Consider the following 23,844-nt stretch of genomic DNA (forward strand, 5'->3'; position numbering starts at 1 on the left):
TGCAGTCTTTTGAATCTTTGTTTTTTGTCAGTAAAACAACCTTTCCCATTAGAGAAAACCCAACATCTTCAAGTTACAAAAGTGGCAACAAGGCAGTTAAAAGCCCCGCTTACTGGTTGGTGAAGAGGGTAAGAGTGAAAATGAAGGCTTCGGAGAAAATATTGCAAACTCATTTCAGGGCCTTTTATTTTCTTCACTGGCATTATTTATGAAATCAGTACATGTTAAGTTATCAAGCTATTAACCTTTAAATGAACTGCATTGCAAATTCTTGCTCTTTTTTTTTTCTTCTCATATTTGAGCAGTAATTACGAGTAGTTTCACCTTTGAGGGTCCTACCTCACCGTCCATGAGGACCACAGGAAGTTCCCACTGCAGAACAGTTGGCTTCTTACCTCAGTGATGCAGCAAGAGAATAACCACCTTATTTCTAAATTCAGTTCAACACTATAATGTTGGTGATTTGGATGTCCCTCATCGTATATTTGGGTAGTCGTATAAGGCTGGGAAATAAGCATTTGATTCTATGCTGTCTTACTAATTTTTCTTACTTCCAAAGAAATTAAGTGTGTTAATCATATGCGGAGCAACAATTAACAACAAGACATCCTGAAAAACGCATTTCATGCATTTGTAAGGCATTAAGTGATGTCAGTAGTTCAGCCAGTCAGAATTTCACCCCTGCAAGATGTCTGACAAAAATCAATCGATTAAAAATATTTTTGAGTTAAACTTAACAGGTTTGGTTTCTGCCAGCAGCTCCACCATCATAAGGAAGAAGCTGTCGGAAAACGCCAGGACAAGAGAGGAGTTTGTGGTTTCAGCTATTTTTAAAAAGTTGATTACTTTTATTTATAACTATTATTGAATGATGTTCTAAATCTAAATGCAAGATGCTTTTGGTTTACTACACAGTTTTGCAGACCAAAACAATTTCCGGTTTTCTGCACATTTATTTTCAATTATCTTGGCGGTCAGAGGTTTACAGCTAACTAGCAGAGACATGAAAATCATATGAATTTGGGGCTTTTAGTTGTTTATCTGGACCCTTTTTTTCAGGATGAACTGCAAATGTAAGTGTAATGACTGTAAAATGTAGTTTTTGTTTTCCCCACAATATCAAAATTGACTACAAACTCAAATACACCCACCAGTTTTTGTCTGTTAGCCTGCTTTCCCAAGGTCTGCAACATAAATTAAATCAGCCTGATATTTATTTATTTATTTATTTTTATTTTATTTTTTTCAGATGCTCAATTTACTAAGTCAAACATGTTATATAGAGTAATTACAGACTGATATTTTGAAGCCTTTGTTAATTTTTTTTTGCCAACAGCTATTAAATCAATACAATTTTTAATACAGAAATATGGGCTTATTGGAAAGCATGTTTAATAAATGCGGAGAGAAAGAATTTTGAGGTAATTCTCCATCTTCATTATTCCATCCATTTGTGCAATGCACCAAAACAACTAGCAACGACATGCTCTCAGCATGACGCTACCACCACTTGACATTTGGTATAGTGCTCCTGTCTGAAAACCTCTAAAGTTACTCCTTCAAGCACACCCGTTTTTGTCTCTGCTTGGTGTTGCTCTCATTCTGTTATGGTTAAACTTTTCTCAGAGTGAGGAAGAGAGCTTGGGTTTGATAGGTTTATTGTGCCAGGAAACAAACATATTTAAGTAATATGCTATTTTGATATTAAGACTAGTCAAACACACTGTGCAAAAAGCTTTTCTACTTTGGTGCAATGCATTAACTTGCATTTATTTTTGCGGAGGTGTTAATAAACCGGGATAGCTCATTAAGCAAAATGCCCGATTATTATTAAAGCTATAGCAGCCAAGTTGTAATTATTCATTTAATACAGTTTCCTTTGGTAACACAAAGTGAGTACATTTAAACTAACACAGCAGCTTACACTGAGTCTTTAAGTGTGCTTTGAACTCTGCATTGCATATTACAAAATCTTCTTCAACTTTCTCCTCCCAAATAATAAAAGTTTAATCTCATTTGTCTCACTTTTACTAGAATAGAAATGCTCAGTCAGTGTACACTGTGGATCCAAGTCCAACCCTAGCCTCGCTCAAGTTAAAACAACAAAATGGATAATGTAGGAGGCTCATGCAAACAATCCCACCCCCTGGCTTTCACAGATCTTTTAGTGAGCTGCAGATATTTTATTGGTGACTTTAAAAACATCTCGGCAGAGCTGTCATAAACATGTCAGTTGAGAACTTGATTACATTTGGCTTTTGAAAAATATGTGTTGTTCTAGACTCGTTCACATGGAGGAAAACGAAAACGGAATCAAAGAGAGGTGCCCTGCACCACTTTTTCTAACCACAATTTTTTTTTTGTTTTTGCTGTTTTTCAGTGTAATTTCTGAACTTCTATATTCTCTTCATAAGGAAGTTGCAGAGACTTTGTTTATGCTTCAAGGATCCAGGATCAAAGTCCCCAACAGCCACATCCTGTAATTGTCTTTGCACTATGGGTGGACAGAGGGGAATAGTCGTGTCTGCAGTGGAGCAGAGGGCACAAGGCGCCTGGTCATCAAATCATCGCCCGTGAGTGAAGCCGACACAGCGGACGATGTGTGCTGCGTTTCTGGAGGAGTACTGCGGGTCAGTCTTTTGGGTGGGTTTAACTGTTGATGTTCTTTAAAAGTGTAGCTGAGCTCTTTGTGTCTCAAGATGAGTCTGGTGATTAGCTTTGATGCATAAACATGTCTGGTCTGCAATCTCTAATGTTTATCTTCCCAAACACAACCCAGTAATTACAAAAATGACAGATTCTATATTTAAAGTTTATCATTATTAAAATGTTTAAACTAATTTAAATGTTTAATTAGGCATAAAACATTGTGAAAGTTTCTTCAGCTTGGTGTCAGTGTTTCCAACTTTTAAGACACTTAGTCTTAGGAGATGACTAAAGTGAACTAGTACTCTAGGTACTAGTTGATTATCCTATACTAGTTAAGTTAACTAGTACAAAGTGTAACAGAGGTTATAGTTTACCCCTGTGTGCACATGGTGAACATATGACTGAAATGAAACTCATCCTGGACATGACTCAACATGTCCACCAACCATAACAAGTATTTCTGATTTGTGGTGCTACAAATCAGAAATGCACATTTCTCTAAGGACATAGATATTTATAAGACATTTATTTGTTTGAAACAAGCTTTCTTCTCCAAAACCAATAAATACATGTTCATGATGCCTGTGTGTACATATGTGTGTTTGTACCTCAGAATGCATCCTATTTGGAGAGAGAGGACCCTGACCTCCCAGTATGTCTGGAACAGACAGTTCTGGTCTGGATCCCTCTGGGCTTCCTCTGGCTATGCGCTCCATGGAACCTCATGTCTTTATGTAAAAGATTACAAGTAAATCCAAAACGTTGGACTAAGCTCTACCTCTGCAAACAGGTATTGTATAATTAAAACACTCTAATTCTTTCAGTGTTTGATGCTGAGATGGAAACGTTTTTATAATCAGTCTGATCTTTCTCTTCCCTCCTCAGCTTGTCGTGTTTCTGCTGTTTCTGACGGCCATTGGAGGCCTGATTGTCACATTAGTAGAAGATTTTGGTCCAAACAGCTCAGCAGAGAAAAATTCTCCTGTACACTACACGAACCCAGTCCTCTTTGCTGTCACATGGGTAAAGTTTAGGTTTTAGTTCAGATATTTGCTCTAATATTTAAGATGTAAAGATTATTTACTATTTTGCGATTTGACACGTTTTGTTTTTCAGATCCTCCTGGCGTTGTGTCAAGAAGGAGTGAGACGAAAAGAACGAGCAGTAGACTCTGCTTCTCTTTTCCTTTTCTGGCTTCTCCTTGTCATCTGTGACATTTTCCCTTTCCAGACCCTCCTACGGGAAGCTCTCAGGCTGGTATGAGCAACCACAGATCAGCTGTGTTTATTTAAATGAAATATTAAACACAACATCTCTCTTACTCTTTAACATCTTCACACCCAGGGAGAGGTCAGAGATGTCCCTCGTTTCTCTCTTTTCTACATTTCCTTTGGTCTGGAGGTGATAGCACTCATTCTCTCCGCTTTGGCTGACATCTCTCCAGAAACAAAGGAGCTTGTGAAAAAGGTTAATTTTTGTTCTTTTTTATTTTACTTTGAAATAGTCAAAGTCACCCTGCAATAGCACAAAATAAACCTAATCTAATATTGTTAACCAATGTTGTGGTCAAGACCACATAACCCGAGATCAAGACAAGACCAAGATCAGAGTGTATCAAGACCAAGTCAAGACCAAGACAGAGGGAAGTCGAGACCGAGTCAAGACCAAGACCAGCGCCCCGCACTACATGATACGATAAAATGTGAAATATGATCAAAATTGCTTCTCAAATTTATCTGAAAGATCCACATTCCCATAAAAACAACTAGATATTAAATATTAGATATTAAATACTAGATATTAATACATTTTACCAGTATTAAAAGCAGAACAAACTCTACGATCCGCGGTGGTCTCGTGCCATCCCTAAAAAGATAATGCCCTGGGTGTTTGCCCATATTGCTCATGTCAGAAACCACCATTGCACCAATAAACATAGCAATTGAGGTAATGCCCTGATGCTCAACTATGAACACTGACCAAGGAGCAACAAGCAAGAAGTAACCAAGCACAAGACGCTCACCGTGACTGTTCTCACCCTCGCTCCTGCTATATGAAGCCAGGCAGTCTGACACCATGACAGACTACAATTACAGCTGCCACTTTGAATGAAAACAATCAAAGAGCAATGTGGATGCTCTGTGTGCTCTTTCGTTCTTGGGTTTTATTTATTTAATTAAAAAATATCAATGTATATAATTAAATAAAATAATGATAGCTACTGCAGTGTACGCAGAGGATTACAAGAACAAAGAAGAGTGTTCTGTCAGGTCAGCATACGCTGTCAGATCGTCATATGCTTAGCACAAACTCATGGCTATATTTGTCAGACACGTCATTACATATTTTTTTAAATTAGCAACATAGAATCATGACGTAGATCATCATACACTTTATTAACAGTTGTATGGCATCCTGACTTAGCGGTTAAGTAGGTTAATGAGTTTTACACGGGCGTGTGTTGTAGTTGACTGCAGCTTCAGCCAGACCTTGCTTTAAATACATTTTGAAACCAGGACAACACATGTATATCTATGAAGTTATCATGGAAAACAATTTAATGACTTATTTTTATCATAACTTGTTGCTTATGGTGAACTGACAACTCTTCTGACTGTCGGACTTCTTCATGCGCAGGTATGGTACTCACTGCATGTATGCTATTCTGACAGCATACGGTAATCTACTAACGACTCTCAGTGAATATATTGCAGACTTTTGGACACAGCGTTGTCCCATACTTGCGAGAAGTCAGTCAACATCTCTGCACAATAATTAAGTGCAGTGAGTGACTTTTTTTCATCACAAATAATGTGTCTCTGTACAGCTAGCTTTGCCAACATCACGTCAACCTTTACCTTTCTTTGAGCTACTTTTCTAAGTGACGAAAAATGTTAAGACGTTGTCCCCACCGTCTGTGAAGGTGAGGCGCTGCTGAGTTAGCTGTGGATTTCTTATGATTTATGCAGCGTTACTCTATTGCTATTAGACATACATCTTCAACTGCTCAGAGAAAACCATTGCACATGTCTTGGAGCGCCGCGTGCGAGTGAAAGGTGGGGGAAGAGGGGAGAAACAGAAACACGTAATTGGCAAGTCACGTTATTGGTTGGATTTTAATCGGTGCATTTTGCATCCACTGAAAACAAAGATGTTAACAAATAAACTGAATAGTATGCTGTACGTTTAGTGATATTTTCACAGTTGCGGTCTCGACTGGTCTTGAAATAAAATGCCGAGTCCTCAGTGCCTGAGACCGAGACAAGACTGAGACCAAATGCGGTCGAGTTTGCGATGAGACCGAGACCATCAAAAAAATGGTCTCGAGACCAAGACCGATCTCGAGTACTACAACACTGTCCTTAACATCCATTTACATCTTTGTTTTTTTGTGTTACAGAATCCAGGGACTGGTGCAACATTCTTGAGCAGAGTCACTTTTAACTGGTTCAATGGGTAAATTCACAACCACAACCAAAAACCTCTAGCAAACCTTTTTTTGTAGCATAATCTAAGGTTTCTAGATACTTTTCCAGCATGATGGTGAAAGGCTACAAAACCCCTCTGGTTCAGGAGGACATGTGGGAGCTGAACGAGGTGGACAGCGCCTCTTACATCAGCCAGCGTTTCAATCATCACATGCAGTTTGAGTTGGGTAAAGCTTGGATCCGATTTCAAAAAGAGTTGAAGGATAAACTGATCAAAAATCGAGGCAAATCTTTGGAAGCACCTTCTCACAGCAACGGTCTGGGGAAAGGTGTGAGTCAGGACGTGCTGATGATGGTGAGAGCCTTTAAATACACCAAACAACCTGTCCAGGTCTTTAATCTCCAATAATAATTGTATTTTCGAGAACAACACCAATTCTGTTCCAGGTGGTTCCCATATGCTGTTGTGTTCCTAAAGAATGTGCTTACATATTTTACATCAGGAGGAAAAAGGAAAGAAAGAAGATGAAAATAAGAAGAAGAAAAAGAAGGAGGACACAAATTATCCAAATTCATGGCTGATTACCACCATCTACAAGTCATTTAAATGGCTCCTGATTGAATCTGCCTTCTTCAAACTTCTGCAGGATCTTCTGGCTTTTGTCAGTCCTCAACTCCTGAAGTAAGTTAGATTTGCAGGAATAAACGACAGTTCATAGGTAGCTAAACTGCTCTGCTAACAAAAGTTAAAAAAAACCCATCTAGTTTGACTTACCAGCTTTTTTAAAAATCTATTTAAATCCCCATACAAAGAGGTTTTCAATTTCAATACGCTCAGAGAAATTTGACTTAAAATTTGATCCAGTCTGAGCTTGTGAATGTCTAAGCCTGTATAGTTTAACTGTTTACTCCTCATTGATTTGTTGAGACATCCACTGATAACACAAGGACAGTTTGAGACGAAAGTAAACAGAAACTAAATTGTAAGAGAGGAAAACACTCCTAGGCATAGGATTACCTAGAACATTATGAGTGTCACATGATCATAATATATATGTTGGTTAATGTTTTATTCTCTTGCTCAGGTTGATGATCTCCTTCACTCAGGACAAATCCAGCTATGCCTGGAAAGGGTATTTTTATGCTGTGCTGCTGCTGGTGGCGGCTCTTCTACAATCTTTGGTCTTGCAGCAGTATGTGCGGCGATGCTTCGTTCTGGGGACGAAGGTTCGAGCTGCCCTCATGGCTGCCGTGTACAAGAAGGTAACGGCAGAGAAGACATCACAATGACTCCTTTATGCAATTTAATTAAGCTAAAACTCCAACCTTTGATTTAGTAAACAATTTTGTCATTTATTTAAGACTCCCAAAACTTAGACAACATTTTTCATTTACTTCATTGATGCAATTTGCTGTATTTTGTAGCTATGAAACTATTGGCTTTAAATTCAGCCCTTTTGTCTACAGACGGATATACGACTTCCAACTGCAGCTTTAGTCTTTTATCTTATTCAGCTTTGAACATTATTTTGTTTCCCTCTTTCTTTCTTCTCTATCTTCTTTCAAAGGCGTTGGTGATGTCTAATGACAACCGCAAAGAGTCAACAGTCGGAGAAACTGTAAACCTCATGTCAGCAGACGCCCAGCGCTTCAACGACGTGACCAACTTCATCCACCTGCTGTGGTCCTGCCCTCTGCAGATCATTGTGTCCATCGTTTTCCTGTGGTTGGAGTTGGGACCTTCAACACTAGCTGGGCTGGCAGTAATGGTGCTAATGGTGCCGGTCAACGGACTGTTAGCCAACCAGGCCAAAAAAATTCAGGTCACTGGAATTGCGAATAAGTTCTTCATGCACCTTTCAAATGTGGCTTGTGCGATAACATTCCATATTTCTTTTTTGTTAAAATTGTGTTATGAGATTGAAAAAAAAAAATTGATATAGATAACAATTGTATTCAAAATGTAAAAACAAGATGGGGGATTCCTTCTCTTTACCACAAAAAGAATCAGTCACTAAAAATGAAACATGTCTCTATGCATCACATCTTTCTCCAATCTTTGAAAATTTAAGTACGGGTAAGTAGCAATCTAATTGATTAATGTCAGTCTGGAAAGGCTAGACTTTCTTTTGATCTTTTGACATTTGCCTTGTAGCTATCTGCAGGTGTCCACCTTGTTCATGATCTTTCTCGGGTCTGATTCTTAGGTGTCTATTGTTGATAATCTTCCAACAACTTGTTTTGATTGCAGCTTTATTTAAGGTATTAGAGTTTTTTCTATTTTTGATATTTGCTACGTGCGATTAATAATGAAATGCATTACATCTGTTTTCAGAGAGAAAACATGAAGTCTAAAGACAAGAGACTAAAAATAATGAATGAAATACTGAACGGAATCAAGGTAATCCCCTCTTCTGATAATGATCATATACTTAAATTCTTTCTGACATATTTAGATATTTCGGGGTCCACTTCAACGCCCATGTTTCTGACTTCGCCCTTCATTTTTTACCAGACTCTGAAGCTGTTTGCGTGGGAGCCGTCCTTCCAGACTCAAGTTGAAGATATCAGAGGAGAAGAGCTGAAGGTGATGAGGAAGTTTGCCTATCTCACATCTTTCTCCACCTTTATCTCCAACTGTGCCCCCACTCTAGTGAGTCATCTTAAAGGTTTGCTAAGTTAGTAAAAGCCCATAAAGGTCCTTGATGCTAACATGGCCTGTGGTTTTTGGCAGGTCTCTTTGGCCACGTTTGCTGTGTTTGTTGGTGTGAGCTCAGACAACATATTAACTGCTGAGAAAGCCTTCACTTCGATCTCTCTGTTCAACATTCTACGACAGCCACTAAGCATGCTTCCTACGCTCATAGCTTCCATTGTGCAGGTAAATACTGTTTTAACTGCAGCTTGGACACAAGTCAGAGCTGTAATAAAAACTATAATTACCTGTTGATTTCACACGTCAGACAGCGGTGTCTAAGAAGAGACTGGAGAAGTTTCTGGGAGGAGATGATCTTGAGAGCGACATTGTGCGTCACGACTCTAGTTTTGGTAAATTAACCATTTATTTGTTTTGTTATGCAAAGTACTACACCCCTCCAAACTAACTCTCTGTTCTTAGCGGTTGACACTTAACCATCTCTCCATCCAGTGGGAACTGAGATTCCTAAACGTGCTGAATCTTGCGCTGATCAGTGTCTGTTGGACATCTACATAGCTGGTTTATGGAGGTAGACTCGTCTGGCTTCTGATGGCCCACATCTGAGTGTTGATTCACTCAAGAGCAGATTTTCCCCTCAAAATCTGCTCTTTGATGGAAAAACTGGTATTCTGACAGATAGTCAGAAAAGTGGCTTATGGAAGTTGAGTAGCGCTGTTTTCGGAATGAGCACACCCATGAAATTCAGACCAATCACACAAAAGATTTGCATGGCAAAAAGCTCATCAGGGGACTTGTAACAAGACGGAATGGAAGACATGAGGTTAGAACAAAACAACGCAATTTTCATCACGCCTCTGCAACAATGAGAACTGACTTTGCAAGTTCAGCTCCACCATGCTGAACTTGCAGCATGGTGCATTAAAATGTGAAAAATCCCTATTGACTAACAATAGCTTACTCCATTCAAGATCCAAACCTTATTATAAAAGTCAAAATGAGCTAAAATGTCATCAGTAGCATGTTGATCTCTAACATACTTCATTCAGTATGCAAACAGCAATGGGTAGGCTAAAATTAGCTAAAATGCTAACGTAAGCTAAAATGATGCCTGTAGCATGCGGACTATTCCTAGCAAGTGACTTACTTCATTCAGTATGCAAACCTCAGTGTGTAAGTTAAAATGCTTTGAAGAGCATGTGTGTTATCACTAGTGTGTTGAACAACATCAATTTACTCCATTCAGTAGGCATTGCTTTCGCAGGTCCCAATAAAAGAAAAATAAATGTAACTGCCTGATCTGTGAACCTCATGTCTGTGAACCTCAAGCTCCAAAGAGGCGGTCTTTGGAGCTTGGGGGCTGGTCACTTTTCACCATGCAAATTAACACCTGGTTATTTTTTTTATCATACTATGCATGGAAATAAAGGATGGTCTCACCTATGGCCAGGAATCTGACTGGGTGATTTGTTTTAATGTGTTTTCTTTTCCAAGACTCTGCTGTCAGCATATGTGATGGTTCTTTCGCATGGGAAAAAGACTCTGAACCTCTACTTAAAAGGTATGTCTGTTGTATTGAGTTCATAGCTGTGGCCACAAAATTGGCTGTTAAAACCACTGTATTTTTCACTTTACTTCTGCCTTTGTTTCCCAGTGTGTCGCTAGGCATTAAGCCTGGCGGGCTGGTAGCTGTAGTAGGAGCTGTGGGCTCAGGGAAGTCCTCTCTCTTGTCGGCACTCCTGGGAGAAATGCACAGGACCAAAGGCTTCATTAACATTCAAGTAATATGTTTTTGTGTGTTTTTACGCGTTACTTAGGGAAAAAAAAGTGGCAATTAAAAAAACTAGTTTAAAACGATACTTGGCAGATTTCTAAAGAATGTGAGCTTGTGAGAGCTACCATTTTGCAACTTTTAGATGCATCCCTGGTCCAACACATCTGAATCAAGTGGCTCAATTCCTTCACCAGCAGTCATTCTGCTTTGCAGAGGCCTGGTAATGAGCCACTAATTTGATTCAGGCATGTTGGAGCAGGTATGCATACATCTGAGTTACAGGATGGTGGCTCTAGAGGACTGGTCTTGGACACCCATTGTCTATAGCTTAATGGCACAAGCAGACAAAAGCTACTCAAAAGACGGATGCAATCCAAAATATGTTAAAAATTGCGGGTGGAAATTAAGTGGACAAGAGTAGTGCCAAAACTTCTTTGGTCACTGCTGTGCTCAGATAGCAGACTGACAAGCCTGGCCAAATAGCCAAGCGAAATAACAATGTGTGGTTTTGTGTTATTATAAATTTTTTTTTAAAAAGTATGATACACATGTCTCATGAACAGCCATGTCCATAACAGGCTGAACCACATTTATTCTCAGAAAATACACACAGTTGACACTCATTAGACAAAGTGAACCCGTGAAAGTCATAGAGAACTCTAAGCTCTAAATTTCATTTGGCACAGCTTTTAAAATAAAAGAATGGTTACTGGATCTTTTGTATTTCCACCCAGGGCTCTCTTGCATTTGTACCACAGCAAGCCTGGATCCAAAATGCCACTCTGCGGGATAACATCTTGTTCGGCTCTCCCTACGAAGAGCAGAGGTTTGAAGACATACTGGAGGCGTGTGCTCTGGGCCCCGACCTCAAGCTGCTGTCTGCAGGAGATCTCACTGAGATCGGAGAAAAGGTAGATTTAAGTGTTCATAGTTTAGAATTTAAACAATGTTAGGATTGTTTGCATGAAATGTTTTGGTAAGTGTCATACATTAGATCTGCGTTCGTAGGGTATCAATCTCTCAGGAGGTCAGAAGCAGCGCGTCAGCTTGGCCAGAGCAGCTTACAGTCAGGCTGATATTTTTCTACTAGATGACCCCCTGTCTGCTGTGGACTCTCATGTAGGAAAGCATCTATTTGATAAAGTTATTGGACCCAATGGACTTCTGAAAGACAAGGTTTGTAATGTGAAGAATTAATGTGTTGGATAAAAGCTTGGACAAGATCTTGTTGGATAGGTTGAAAAACCCTCCCCGGGATTTCAGTAAAGTTGGGATCTAAATGGCTTCGATTATATTGCCATAAAGACCTAATGCTATTTTGTGTCTCTGCAGACTCGTATCCTGGTGACTCATGGAGTTAGTTTCCTGCCTTGTGTAGACGAAGTTGTAGTTTTGGTGAATGGACGGGTTTCTGAGGTGGGATCCTACCAGAGCCTCCGCGATAGTAAAGGAGCTTTCTCAGAATTTTTAGACACCTACGGCTCAGAGCAAAGTAATCAGACAAGTTCAGAAGGTAATCATATGAACTCCCATTCAATATAATAAATGTTAGGTGAAAGATTCATTTTTATCACTATCCTTTTAGATGGATGTCATGATAAAGAAGACTTCATCTCTGACTCAGAGGACGACCAGACGGACGTTTCTTTGGCGGACGATGTTTTCCGACGGAGCCAGAGAGGAAGCAGAAGCAGGTTTGATCCAACTGTACAAAAGCTGAGAATGGCTGTCCCCACTGTAAATTTTTACTTAGCTTAGTTTATATTAAACAGAGTGATGGTTCCATGTAAAACTTCATTGCAATCAACAACTCTGAGAGTAAAAACATATATAGTTGATAAATAAAGTGTAATGAAGTAGATCCCTACTAAAATATTCACCTCCAGTATTTCAGCAGCCACACTGAGTCTGTGTGGCTCTGCTTCATCAGACTGGCACATCTGGAAATTATGAATTATTCTCTACAGAACAGCTCAGTCTTTGGTGTTTACCAAACATAGCATGTTGTAGGATTATCAAAAAAGCTCTTTTTTTTGTCTCATATCTCTTTGTATCCATCCCTACTTCTAATTTTCAGTGATCTTTTTATCTGATTTGTTCAGACTCTTCCTTTGTCTTCATGTTATAAATGTAGCAGGAATATTGATGAACCAGGTACACATATCAACTTTGCTCAGGTGATCTCCATTTCACATTGTGGGAAGCTGGTCACACTTGTTCAAATTCTGTTGAATTTGATCAGTCGATTTCAATTGTTTTTTTTCCAGTGAAATATTTCAATCATTTTTTATGTTGAAATTAAAGTGTACTTTTTTATTGTTTGTACTAAATATCATATTTACCATTATTTTATTTACAAAAGCAATAAGGTGTTGAACCGTCCAAAGGAGGTGAATATTTTTATAGGCATTTCACAATATATGTGTAAATACACATATACACATATATCGTGTATATGTGTATTTTATAGGCACAATATATAAAATGTGATCTCCCCACATTCTATATATTGTAAGGAGAGTTGTTCTGGAATTACATGGCACTGTAAAAAGAATAATTCCAAAGAAGAACAAAGACTTATTTTCTGCTCAAAGCTTTGCTATATTATTTGAGCCGGTGACTTATTTCTTCCATTTCTCCTCTCTTCTGCTCTGTGCTGTTTGTAGATCCAGATTAAGAAAAAACAGCAATTTAAAATCCCTTGAAAACACAAAGAAAGGTCAGAGGCTAATTGAGAAGGAGACTATGGAAACAGGACAGGTATACATCTTTTATCAGCCTCATTCTGTTGTACTCCCAGGGTGTTTGTCATTTTCAGTTTCTGCTCTGACATCTGCTGCACCTTCCCTGAGCTCCTAGTGATGCCAATCGCATTGACTTGTAGGCAGAGTGTGGCCTTTCCACTGATAACCTTTGACCTTCAGCGTATCAGATCATAAGCTCATCAAATTTACTAGGCTGTGCTATACATAAGGACCCGCATGAGTCAATGTTTCTTACCAGATTGTCTGTCTCTGGCTGGGATGTATTTTCTAAACCCTTCTTTAAATGTTCCAAGACATGCTACTAGCAGGACCTTCAAAATCCATACAGATCCTAGAGAATACATTTCCAGTATATACTCATATACTGATACTGTCCACTGTTCTGTATCGGTAACCTGCAGTTATCTTTTCCTGCCCATTTCCTGGAAATTGACGAGAGTTTCCACTGGAGATAGAGTCTGCTAATCAATACAGATGTCTGTAAAAGAGCAACCCCAGTTTCATCTACATCTCCCTATCAGCTGTTTTGACTAATTCAACCTCTGGTTCAGGAAAAATCCAGTTCATAACATTAATGACTTATTTTGCAATTTATTGATTTATTGACATTTTTAAACGCACATCTGATTTTCTGAAGGGAACATATTCCTGAATTAGCATTTGAGGTCTGAAACATTAGCCCCCTAATGTCCAATGTTTGTATTCAATGCTTAGCCTATGCGATAATTATGAGGAATCGTTTGTTATTAGTGGTATTATTAATAGAGTTGAATTTTCTTTAATAAAAAAAAAGAGCAAGAGAGAATAATCAGGGCTCCACCAGAGAATTCGGAAGGGCGAGCCTTCTTGGAAAAATCCAAGCCGAGGAAGACAATGGGTCATACAACCAGACCATGTGTTTAAGCCTAGATTCAGAAGCTAAGCAAAGAAAACATGTCTTTGGTGTTTTCTACTGTCTGGAAACGGAGTGTGCGTGAGAAAAGAGAAAGAGAAGACGAGGGAGCAGAAATTAATAAACTTGCATGTCATTCAAACTCAAGAATTGGATACAGTCACTTCAACACATGGCAACATTAACACAATGACAGACAATAATCACACAGCGTGCAATCAGCAACTCTTCAGACGTCATATTTAACTAACTTATCTCAACCCAGACACTTACAGAAGGTTCAGTCTTTCTTTAAGTGTCAATGGACTTTGATAAAAAAATAAAATAAACATGCTTTTTCACAACACTTTGCTTTAGAGCTAGAAAATTTAAAAGCATTTCCCTGGTGTTTGTTTTCTGTTTGACATCCAGGTTAAATTCTCAGTCTGGCTCCAGTACGTGCAGGCCATGGGCTGGGGATATGCCTTTTGGGCCCTCTTCATTTACGTCATGCAGAATGTTGCCTTTATTGGTCAAAACCTGTGGCTGAGTGACTGGACCAATGATGCAGTGGAGTATTACAACCAGACATACTCTCCCAAGAAGAGAGACACCAGGGTGGGGGTATTTGGTGCTCTTGGAATGGCTCAGGGTAATTAAACAGTACTTATATATTTTTGTTCCAAATTATGTCATACAACACATAAAATATTGTTTTGCAGAGTTACAGTAACAATAAATTGTGTGCTGTGCTCTAATGCTGATTTACTGGCTGTTTTTTTTAATATATGTTTAAACTGCATTTTGCACCACAGAAAGTTAAAACTCCCCAGTACTTTCAAGGTTTTCTTGCTTGCAAATTGAACAATTGGCTGTTGCTATGACGCCATGGATTAAGCTTAATGTTTTTCTATGATTAACAAAAAATAAAAAATCATGTAACATTTTTTATTTTCCAGTGATCAAAAGTTTGATTTATTATCACTTAAGCTCAAATGTACCAGTGGGTTTAGGATTGTTTTGAAGGACAAAATCTTGGCATCCTCCCATCCATGAGCCAACCATGAACTCATATATAACAAATTATTGGAGAGGTTTTCCAGACACTGGGAGGCGACCCAATGTCCTGTCCAAGCATCACCAGCTTTCGCCCTCAGGGAGGTGCTTCAGGCTGAAACTGGAGAAGGAACAGCAACATTTTGTCTTTCCCTTGTCAGCCCTGCTACTCAACCAAACGTAGCACTATTTGAGTCTGACTTTCCCTTATGGAAGTTTTTAAGTATGAAATCAAGCTTTGATTACTTTTAATGTATTGATCATTGTTGTCTTTATTTTGAACTGCTGAAACCATCGTTATGTGCAAAATGAAAGGGATTTGTCCAGAGACAACTTTGTATTGTTCTTTTTTAAAATTTTATTTCAGGTCTGTTTGTCTTCCTTGGCACGCTGCTCCTGACCAATGCTGCAGTCAACGCGTCTCGTGTTCTGCATTCAAGACTGCTTAACAATGTCCTTCGAGTCCCCATGGTTTTCTTTGACACTACGCCTCTTGGGAGAATCCTCAACCGCTTCGCAAAGGTGGGGTTGAATCATCTTGTCCATATTTCTTCCTGTCTGTTGTGAGTTTTTTATTAGCATGTATGAGTTTTAAAAAAAAAAAACATGTTATTTGAAAAAAAAAAAATAGATAAGGTCCTTTCAGATTTTCACAATTTTAAAGTGTTGTTTGTTAAGAACTTTCTGCTTTAAAAACTGTGAAATACCAACTTTATTTTGCACCTCTTGCAGGACATATTCACAATAGATGAAACCATTCCTCATTTGTTCAGCTCCTGGATCATTCATCTGCTGGGCATACTGGGGACAATAGTTTTCCTCTGTCTTTCCACTCCTCTCTTCATCATTGTCATCATTCCTCTGGCTGTGATTTACTTCTTTGTACAAGTGAGTTATAATATGCAAATTGCAGCATTTTCTATCACTTGAATTTTAACACAACTTTGAAACTCTGAGTTGGCTCGAAGGGACTTAAGACTCGTGGTCGTATTAAAGAGTGTCTGTGTTAACCTGTTATATTTCCTTTTCCTCCATTCACTTCCAGCGATTCTACATACCAACTTCACGACAGCTGCGCCGCCTGGAGTCGGTCGCTCGCTCTCCTATATATTCCCACTTTGGCGAGACCATGTCAGGTCTGTCCGTGATAAGAGCCTACAACCATCAGGAGCGATTTATGAAACACAATGAAGTAACCATCGACGAAAACTTGAAAACTATCTATTCAAGGATCATGTCAAACAGGTCAGCATGGAAGGGGACCTGCAAACACAACCAAACTGTGATTCTTATGTCTATCTGGTTGTACAATAGCACAACAAGCATGTTTGCTCGGGCACATCATGGACTTTGGTGGCTTTTATCTGAAACCGTAAGCAAAACAAACTCCCACTCATCCCATAAATCAAAAACATGGAACTTGTGTATGGGTTGCCAAATGGGGCCTACAGAAATGTTGCCAATTTTGGCTCCTATGGGACCTCCAAATCTATAACTTAGAGTTAGCCCCACCCAAAGTTTGCATTTTTGTGTCAACTTCAAGTATTTCTCTAGGTCCCCACGGTGGAACCTGTTCCAAAAATACCCATGTACTTGTAAGTCTGCCCATCTTATCACTTGATTAGATTTCTATGTGCAGACCTCAAGTTGGACATTAGATATCTCAAATATCGCACCCATTTTACCTCTTAATATAACAAAACCTATAATTAGTCTAAAAATGTGGTAAGCAAATATTGTATTCCCACTTTCTCAATATGAGGCTCAGACAGGGATATTTGCATACATTTGTGCTTATGTTTATTGGTAGTGTTTGTTTGCTCAACAGATGGCTGGCCGTCCGCCTGCAGTTTCTCGGAAACCTTGTGGTGTTTTTTGCTGCTATATTTGCTGTCATTTCTAGAAACTCCATTGACAGCGGCCTCGTTGGCCTCTCTATATCATATGCCCTCAATGTGAGTCACTCGATCCCGATCAGAAAGCAAAATGTATTACACAAGAATAACAGTATTATGAATAACCCAAAACACGTTAATTGAATTTCTGTGCCTTGTTGTGGTTTTCAGGTAACTCTAACCCTCAGCTTTGTGGTGAACATAACCTCACAGCTGGAGACTAATATTGTAGCCGTAGAAAGAGTGAGTGAATACGCTGAGCTTGAGAATGAGGTATGTTGTCCTTTTTACAGTTTTGCCTATATTAGCTTCACATCTGTTCTCTGTTTGCTGAAATCTGTTTCTATCAGGTTGGTTGAAAATATTTAGCATTTCTTGCTGAAAGTTTTGACTTTTCTGTGCAAAAATCTCAAGAATTTTTGTAAGCTCATTTAGCTGGTGGTGTTTTTAATTTCAGTGGCTTCATCTGTACAGTGTATGCCTGCACTCAAGAGTTTTTCAATGAGTGAAGTTGATGCATATACCATTTGATCAATTAATCCATCTTGTCTTAGTAAAGTCTAATGAATTCAGATGGCTTTATCTGGTTACTTCAAGACTTTATTTCTTACCAATAACTAGTTTTTGTACAAGTCTAGCTCACACATGTCAATCATGATGCAGTGAAACAGCAAAAAGCAGCTCAAGCTTTTTACATATATTTTCTAACATACAAGTGACACCTAGTGGCCTAATTAAGGTCTTACATCAGACAGAATAGTGGCTCCTGCATTGACACATTGAAAACTATTCAAGGATCATGTCAACAGAGTCCTTGACATGACCAAGGATCATGTCAAGGACTCTGTTGACATTATTGTACCAGAAAAAGTGCTTAGACAGTTTTTCGGGACAAGACGTCGAGATCATCAGCTCTTCTTCTTCAGGCTCCCTGGGTGACTCAGGATCGACCTTCAGAGATGTGGCCTGAGGCAGGAAACCTGCAGTTTGTAGACTACAAGGTCCGCTACAGACCTGAACTGGACCTGGTCCTGAAAGGAATTTCCTGTGACATCAGTGGCACTGAGAAAGTTTGTCTCTTTCATTGTCGAAACATTGCTCAATTTATATAATTTTTTTGTTGAAGAATTGAAATGAATAAGCCCTAAACCAACAGAGTTGTTTACATTTTACTTTTTTATTTATTTTTTGGTTTCTTCTTACAACGCAACAGGAGCTGTGATTAACAATCAGGAAGGAAACTTATAGCATATTTTGTAATTCATTTAAAATAGAATCCTCCCATTTGACTAATTGGTATCTCTTCTTTTAATATGTTTGTGTAGATAGCACATTGGATACGTGGCAAATTACTTAAGAAAAATGTAATCTGCAGAAAATGTTTTCATCACACACTACTGCATTGAGATCATACCAGTAGAATTACTCAGACATTCTGCCAACAGAGCGCTTTTAAAACCCTGATTTTATTTGTTCACAGAAACCAGTTAAAAAGACAAATACATTTTTTTTGCAACCATCTTCCATAGCTCTAACATAAAGCAGAGAAAATTACAATCCTTGTAAAATACTTGGCACTTAAAATAATTATAATTGTGTCATGACCAACAGCAATGTGGTTGGAATTCCTCTAAAGGTTAAAGCTGGTTTCAAAGTAGAAAAGCTTCTAACTGTATTTTTGGATGTTTTGAGATGCACCACCTAACTGCATCCACCAAAAAGACTCATCATAGCGCTTATACACATTACTTACTAGATTGTATTTCTTTTCTTCTTTCATTACCTTCAGATTGGTATAGTGGGCCGCACTGGAGCTGGGAAATCAAGCCTGGCAAACTGTCTGTTTCGCATAATTGAAGCAGCTGATGGACGTATCCTAATTGATAATGTAGATATCTCTAAAATTGGACTGCACGATCTAAGAAACAGACTCACAATCATCCCACAGGTAAACATCAAAGACAAAAACAAATGCAGAAACAAGGTAATCTTTTCTGCTTGGTACACTAACCTATCTGCTTCTGGAGCGCAGGATCCAGTCTTGTTCTCTGGGACGCTGAGGATGAACTTGGATCCATTTGACAAATTCAGCGATGAGGAGCTGTGGAGAGTGCTTGAGCTGTCTCATCTGAAGAATTATGTAGCTGGACTGAAGGAAGAATTACAGCATGAAGTTGCAGAGGGAGGAGAAAACCTCAGGTGGGCAGCATAAACTTAAACAGTGCTGACTATTCAAATCACATTGCATAGGATGTAGCTGCAGAAAAATGTACATATAGGAAGTCAAAATGTGTAAATGTCTAACTCAGATTATACTCGGTGCTTTCAGAAAATTGCTGGAAAGGTTCAATTATCTGTAAATATACAATGATATAATATTAATGATTAAATAATATATAATAATTGATACATACTGATCACAGAGTGATTTACGCCAATGGTGGTACAAGCAGTTATTAAGTTCAGAGTGCATTCACCAGGTTAGTTTAGTTAGATGTTTCTTCTTGTATTTGTTCTGATCATTTTTGTCTCATCTAATTTTTTTTTTTGATGAACTGAAATATTGTTGCACATTGTTAATGGGGCAAATACTTTGTCACAGCTCTGGACATACAAGACACTTTGTACACAGACATTTTCTGAGAGCTCCAGATAAGATCTGAACATCTGCCCGTCTCTTCCAGTGTCGGTCAGAGGCAGCTGCTGTGTCTGGCTCGGGCTCTGCTGAGAAAGTCTCGAATCCTGATCCTGGATGAGGCCACTGCAGCCGTTGACCTGGAGACAGACGACCTGATTCAGACTACGATCCGCAAAGAGTTCTCCCACTGCACGGTGCTCACCATCGCCCACCGTCTGCACAGCATCATGGACAGCTCCAGGTGAGTCCGAGTTCAGCACAAGAGTCTGAAATGTCCTGACTCATATCCAATCCAGTCACATAGTAGAGGTATATATATTTTAGCCAGCATTAAAGGATATGACATTCCTGCTCCACAGGGTGATGGTCCTTGATGCTGGTAAAATTGTGGAATTTGATTCTCCAAGCAATCTGATGGAAAAGCGAGGTCATTTCTACTCCATGGCAAAGGATGCTGGGATAACACATGAGAGAGAAACAATGCTCTAAAAAGCACTTTTATTGTTTCTTTTTGAAAGATTACCTAATTTCCTGTTGTTTTTCTTGCTGCTTTTCAAGACCTTTTTAATGTATATTAATAGAACACAAATTAAACTATATGTGTATAAGTTTTGAATAACGCCTTACTGTTACTGTTTATGTAAACATGCTTCATATACCAAAGTGGCATTTTCATCTTTTGAAACTTGATCTTGTTAGTTTTCTGCATGAGCATCATCTCAACAGAAGAGAATAAGAGAGCCTGACTTTGGTACAACGCAGCTGTTCTATCACTTATTTTAGAATCTGCTTGACAGCAAAAAAAAAAAAATTATTATTATTTTCTACTGTAAACAAATTCAGGCAGTAAAAGAGGAAAATAACTGTCAAATAATAAAAATCAGCCACACGAAAAAAAGACAATCATTCTTAAAAGCACACACATTTTAGGTTTAATTAATGAAAAGAGTGGAGATTTGGTAAACATTTTGTCGGTGGCACTACATACATTCAGCATAATGACGTTTTTCAGTCGAACTCCCCCAAATCAGTCCTGCAACATGAAAAACAGACAGAACCTGACCAGGGATATTTCTTTAGCTTTTGCACCATTTTAATACAACTGAGACGGTGTGTTGTTCACAATAACATTTATGTATATAGTTAATAGGACGGGGAAAAAAAAATCTGTTTCTGTTCATTTGTCCAAATTATGGAATTACATTATAATATAGCAAAACACCACTAAGATGTCTATGATGAGGTCTATCGGCACCAGTCCAGTACAGATCAGTGCAAAGGAATGAGAAGAGCCACGAAGAGAAAGTCACATTTAACTAAAAAAATGCGCCTTTATGAGGCACTTGGCCTAAATATTACAGTGACTGCTCATCAGTATGGTTCAACAGATTTTTTTCTGTAATGTTATTGTACACCACTGGCATCACATTAACAGCATCAAAAACAAAGTTAGCATGGGTAGCAATATGAACTGGAACCTGTAAGATGTGACTGTACTGCAGCCTTTTACACCATAATGAGGCATTTGGAGAAACGCAGTCCCACACAGAGCACTCTGTCGGGCCGCCACTCTCTAAATGCAATTTCCTGTATCTTACATTGGAAACTAAATAACAGCTAAAAGTTACCACTTTATGAATAAGCATTGCTCATATTTATCTATACACATTTATACATTCAGGTTTGACGACTGCTCACGAAAACTGCCATCTTTTCTTTTATTTTTTTTTTCTTCTCTTTCTTTTCTGTGAGGATAACCAGTCCGAAACTGACAGACAGTAAACGTGTCCAGGCCTTTTCTTGTTATCTGTCAGTAGTTGGCATGTAATGCTTCTCACAGTCGCCCCTAAAAAAAGAAATATAAGGATGATCCACCTTAACATGATCAGTGTCCACAGGGGCAACTTCATCCTGTTTTCTTGAGGCTTGACAGCAGCTTATGATCGGTTGAGCCCATCTTAGCTAAAGAACAAACAAGATACACCTTCGTTCTATGGCAAACATCTCTCAGAATAAAATGGTAAAAATGATGCCCATCGCATAGAAACATGAAACAGATGAACGCTTTTCTGTGTGGTCAGGCAATTAATTTACAAAACAAATTTGTGTGGGATATTTCATTCTGAGCTCCAAGCTCACACTAAACAGTAGAAATATCTGAGCCTCAGGGGAGAAAAAAAAAACCACTGTCATAGCTCACTATGGAGAGACGTTAGAAACACTCCATGCACTTTTTCCTGCTGTCATTTTGAGCATTTCTTTGGACCTTATTTTCAAATTTGAATGCCAGCAACACTTATGCTTAAAATAAATTAAAAACAAGCACAGATTCTCATGAAGTAGATGTAATATTCACATGGAAGACAACATATACAATATTTCACAATTTCTCTAGACCAATACTGCCTTTTATGTCCGTACAAATAATTACTTTGCTGGAGAAGAAGGTGAGATCAACAGATAACAAAAAACAACTAGGAAACCAACTGAATGCCTCTCCACCAGTCTAAATGCTTCCTAACACAGACGTACTCTTAAACATAGAAAAATACTATACCAAATGAAATACAAATATATTTATATATATTTATATATATATATATTAGAATCTGTTAGGCATTACAATATAGGATGGGGTGGGAAACTGGGCAAGGACAACTAAAGAAGTTAGAATACGTCATGAGACAAATTATAACAAAATATAACAAAGAAATATATAAGAAAGTCGAATAAAAATAAAAACAAACAAAAGATGACTGAACCTTTTGTAATAATCTTCATAATAATACGGAAAAAATCTTTACATATTTGTTGGCAAACTCTCCACACATGCAACAGTTTGTGGTGGTTTAATACTACAGGCATCGATGGGAGCAGGGTCACTCGGCCTCCTGCAGGATTATGCAAAACATCCCCACCCTGGGGCGATACATGCTGGGGGGCGCTGACTCTGCCACGGCCACTTGTACTGTATGAACAAAAGGGGAACAGCTGCGCCACACCAGCCCTTCCAAGCCACGTCGGGATTGTATTGTGTACCACGCTTGTGTGACCGTGTGTTTCACAGAGATGAGTCCGGCTGCCAGTCCGTGCAGTCTTTATTTGAGGGGGATTTCTATGTTGTGGGAGTTTATGGCAAACATCTCTCTTCTCCTCGCCTCAAACTCACAACACTGCAGCCCCCTTAAACCCTAGGTTCCCTTTTCCCCTTACGTTCACTCTGACATGTAGGTGTAAGCATCGGAGGGCAGTATCCTGGTGGAGAAATGATGGCACCGGTCTGGGTGGCGTCTTCAACTAAATCCAACCCGTGTCCAACACTGTCCAGGTAACCAAGCCAAGCTCAACTCAAGACTCGGCTCTCTTTTTATCTCTAGAGCTAAAATAAACCCTCTTGTCCTTCTTACCTCCGTGGGCTCAAGATGGATGATGGTGGCTGAGCCATTGGAGGCCTCACAGATAGATGAAGTGTTCTTATGGGATAGTTTGGGTAGGAAGGATGCCTCACTCTGAATGCAACACCTACAAAATCTCTGGACCCCTTGGAACAATGTTGCAGATACTATGGTTTTATTTTTGTTGTTGTCACACCTACACTGATGCTCAGGGTGTTTCTGTTTTAATGTAGGTCACACATCCTCACACAGGAGAGGAAATGTCCTATTTTACAAACATTGTTGTCCATAATATATAGATAGAGGTTTTATATATATTCTGTATAATCTCTTTCGTTCTTGCTTTCTCTCCTCCACCTTTCAGCAGTTTTCTTCCTTCCTTCCTTCCTTCTTTCCTTGCTTTCGATATTCTGCTCTGCAGCAGCGGCAGGAAGAGCGGGTCAACGGTGCTACATGCAGCCCACGCAGCCGCACTTGATGGTCTTTTCCACCTCCTCGGTGAAGGACGTTCCGTCGCTGCACTCGAAGGTGTATTTTCGGCGTTTCATCCTCTGGCTGACGCAGCAGCTCCCCGTGTCACAAGCTCCGGTGCACTCCACCCAGGACACCATGCGGGTTGTTTGACAGATGGCGTAGCCTCGCTGCACCTGGTAGAAGTCTCGCACCGGCTCACCTCGACATTCGGACTCTTTAAAAACAGACAAGCCATTTATTGGT

At 39.1% G+C, this 23,844-nt stretch overlaps 2 protein-coding genes across 8 annotated transcripts in view; one reads left to right on the forward strand and one right to left on the reverse strand.

Moving 5' to 3' along the window:
- The first annotated feature begins 99 nt into the window (after positions 1–99).
- LOC103476915 (ATP-binding cassette sub-family C member 2-like) lies at positions 100–20,351 on the forward strand. 4 transcript variants are annotated; one of them, XM_017308964.2, is made up of 32 exons: positions 100–2,643; positions 3,263–3,439; positions 3,535–3,672; positions 3,766–3,906; positions 3,994–4,116; positions 6,050–6,105; positions 6,186–6,432; positions 6,581–6,759; positions 7,163–7,340; positions 7,646–7,900; positions 8,413–8,478; positions 8,593–8,730; positions 8,812–8,958; positions 9,041–9,125; positions 10,228–10,294; positions 10,388–10,514; positions 11,242–11,418; positions 11,516–11,683; positions 11,840–12,020; positions 12,093–12,201; positions 13,174–13,267; positions 14,576–14,795; positions 15,567–15,721; positions 15,932–16,087; positions 16,245–16,444; positions 17,028–17,154; positions 17,266–17,367; positions 18,021–18,164; positions 18,884–19,042; positions 19,127–19,293; positions 19,779–19,973; positions 20,092–20,351. In XM_017308964.2, exons 1-32 carry the CDS (start codon positions 2,599–2,601, stop codon positions 20,219–20,221), a joined length of 4,653 nt encoding a protein of 1,550 aa, XP_017164453.1. In that variant the 5' UTR covers positions 100–2,598; the 3' UTR covers positions 20,222–20,351. The 4 variants fall into 4 exon arrangements, with proteins under 4 accessions (XP_017164453.1, XP_081472632.1, XP_081472633.1 ...); XM_081616506.1 differs by having other exon boundaries at positions 15,612–15,721; XM_081616507.1 differs by having other exon boundaries at positions 100–2,630.
- A 287-nt stretch (positions 20,352–20,638) lies between these two features.
- The window catches only part of slit1a (slit homolog 1a (Drosophila)), a 96,867-nt gene continuing 93,661 nt past the window's right edge, over positions 20,639–23,844 (reverse strand). For all 4 annotated transcript variants that reach the window (XM_008429661.3, XM_008429659.3, XM_008429660.3 and 1 more), the window contains one exon: positions 20,639–23,815. In XM_008429661.3, the coding sequence (XP_008427883.1) occupies positions 23,577–23,815 (239 nt within the window). In that variant the 3' untranslated portion in view covers positions 20,639–23,576. The remainder of the gene's footprint in view (positions 23,816–23,844) is intronic.

This window comes from Poecilia reticulata, chromosome 15, assembly GCF_904066995.2.
Source record: "Poecilia reticulata chromosome 15, P_reticulata-male-v2, whole genome shotgun sequence".
NCBI classification, from domain to species: Eukaryota; Metazoa; Chordata; class Actinopteri; order Cyprinodontiformes; family Poeciliidae; genus Poecilia; species Poecilia reticulata.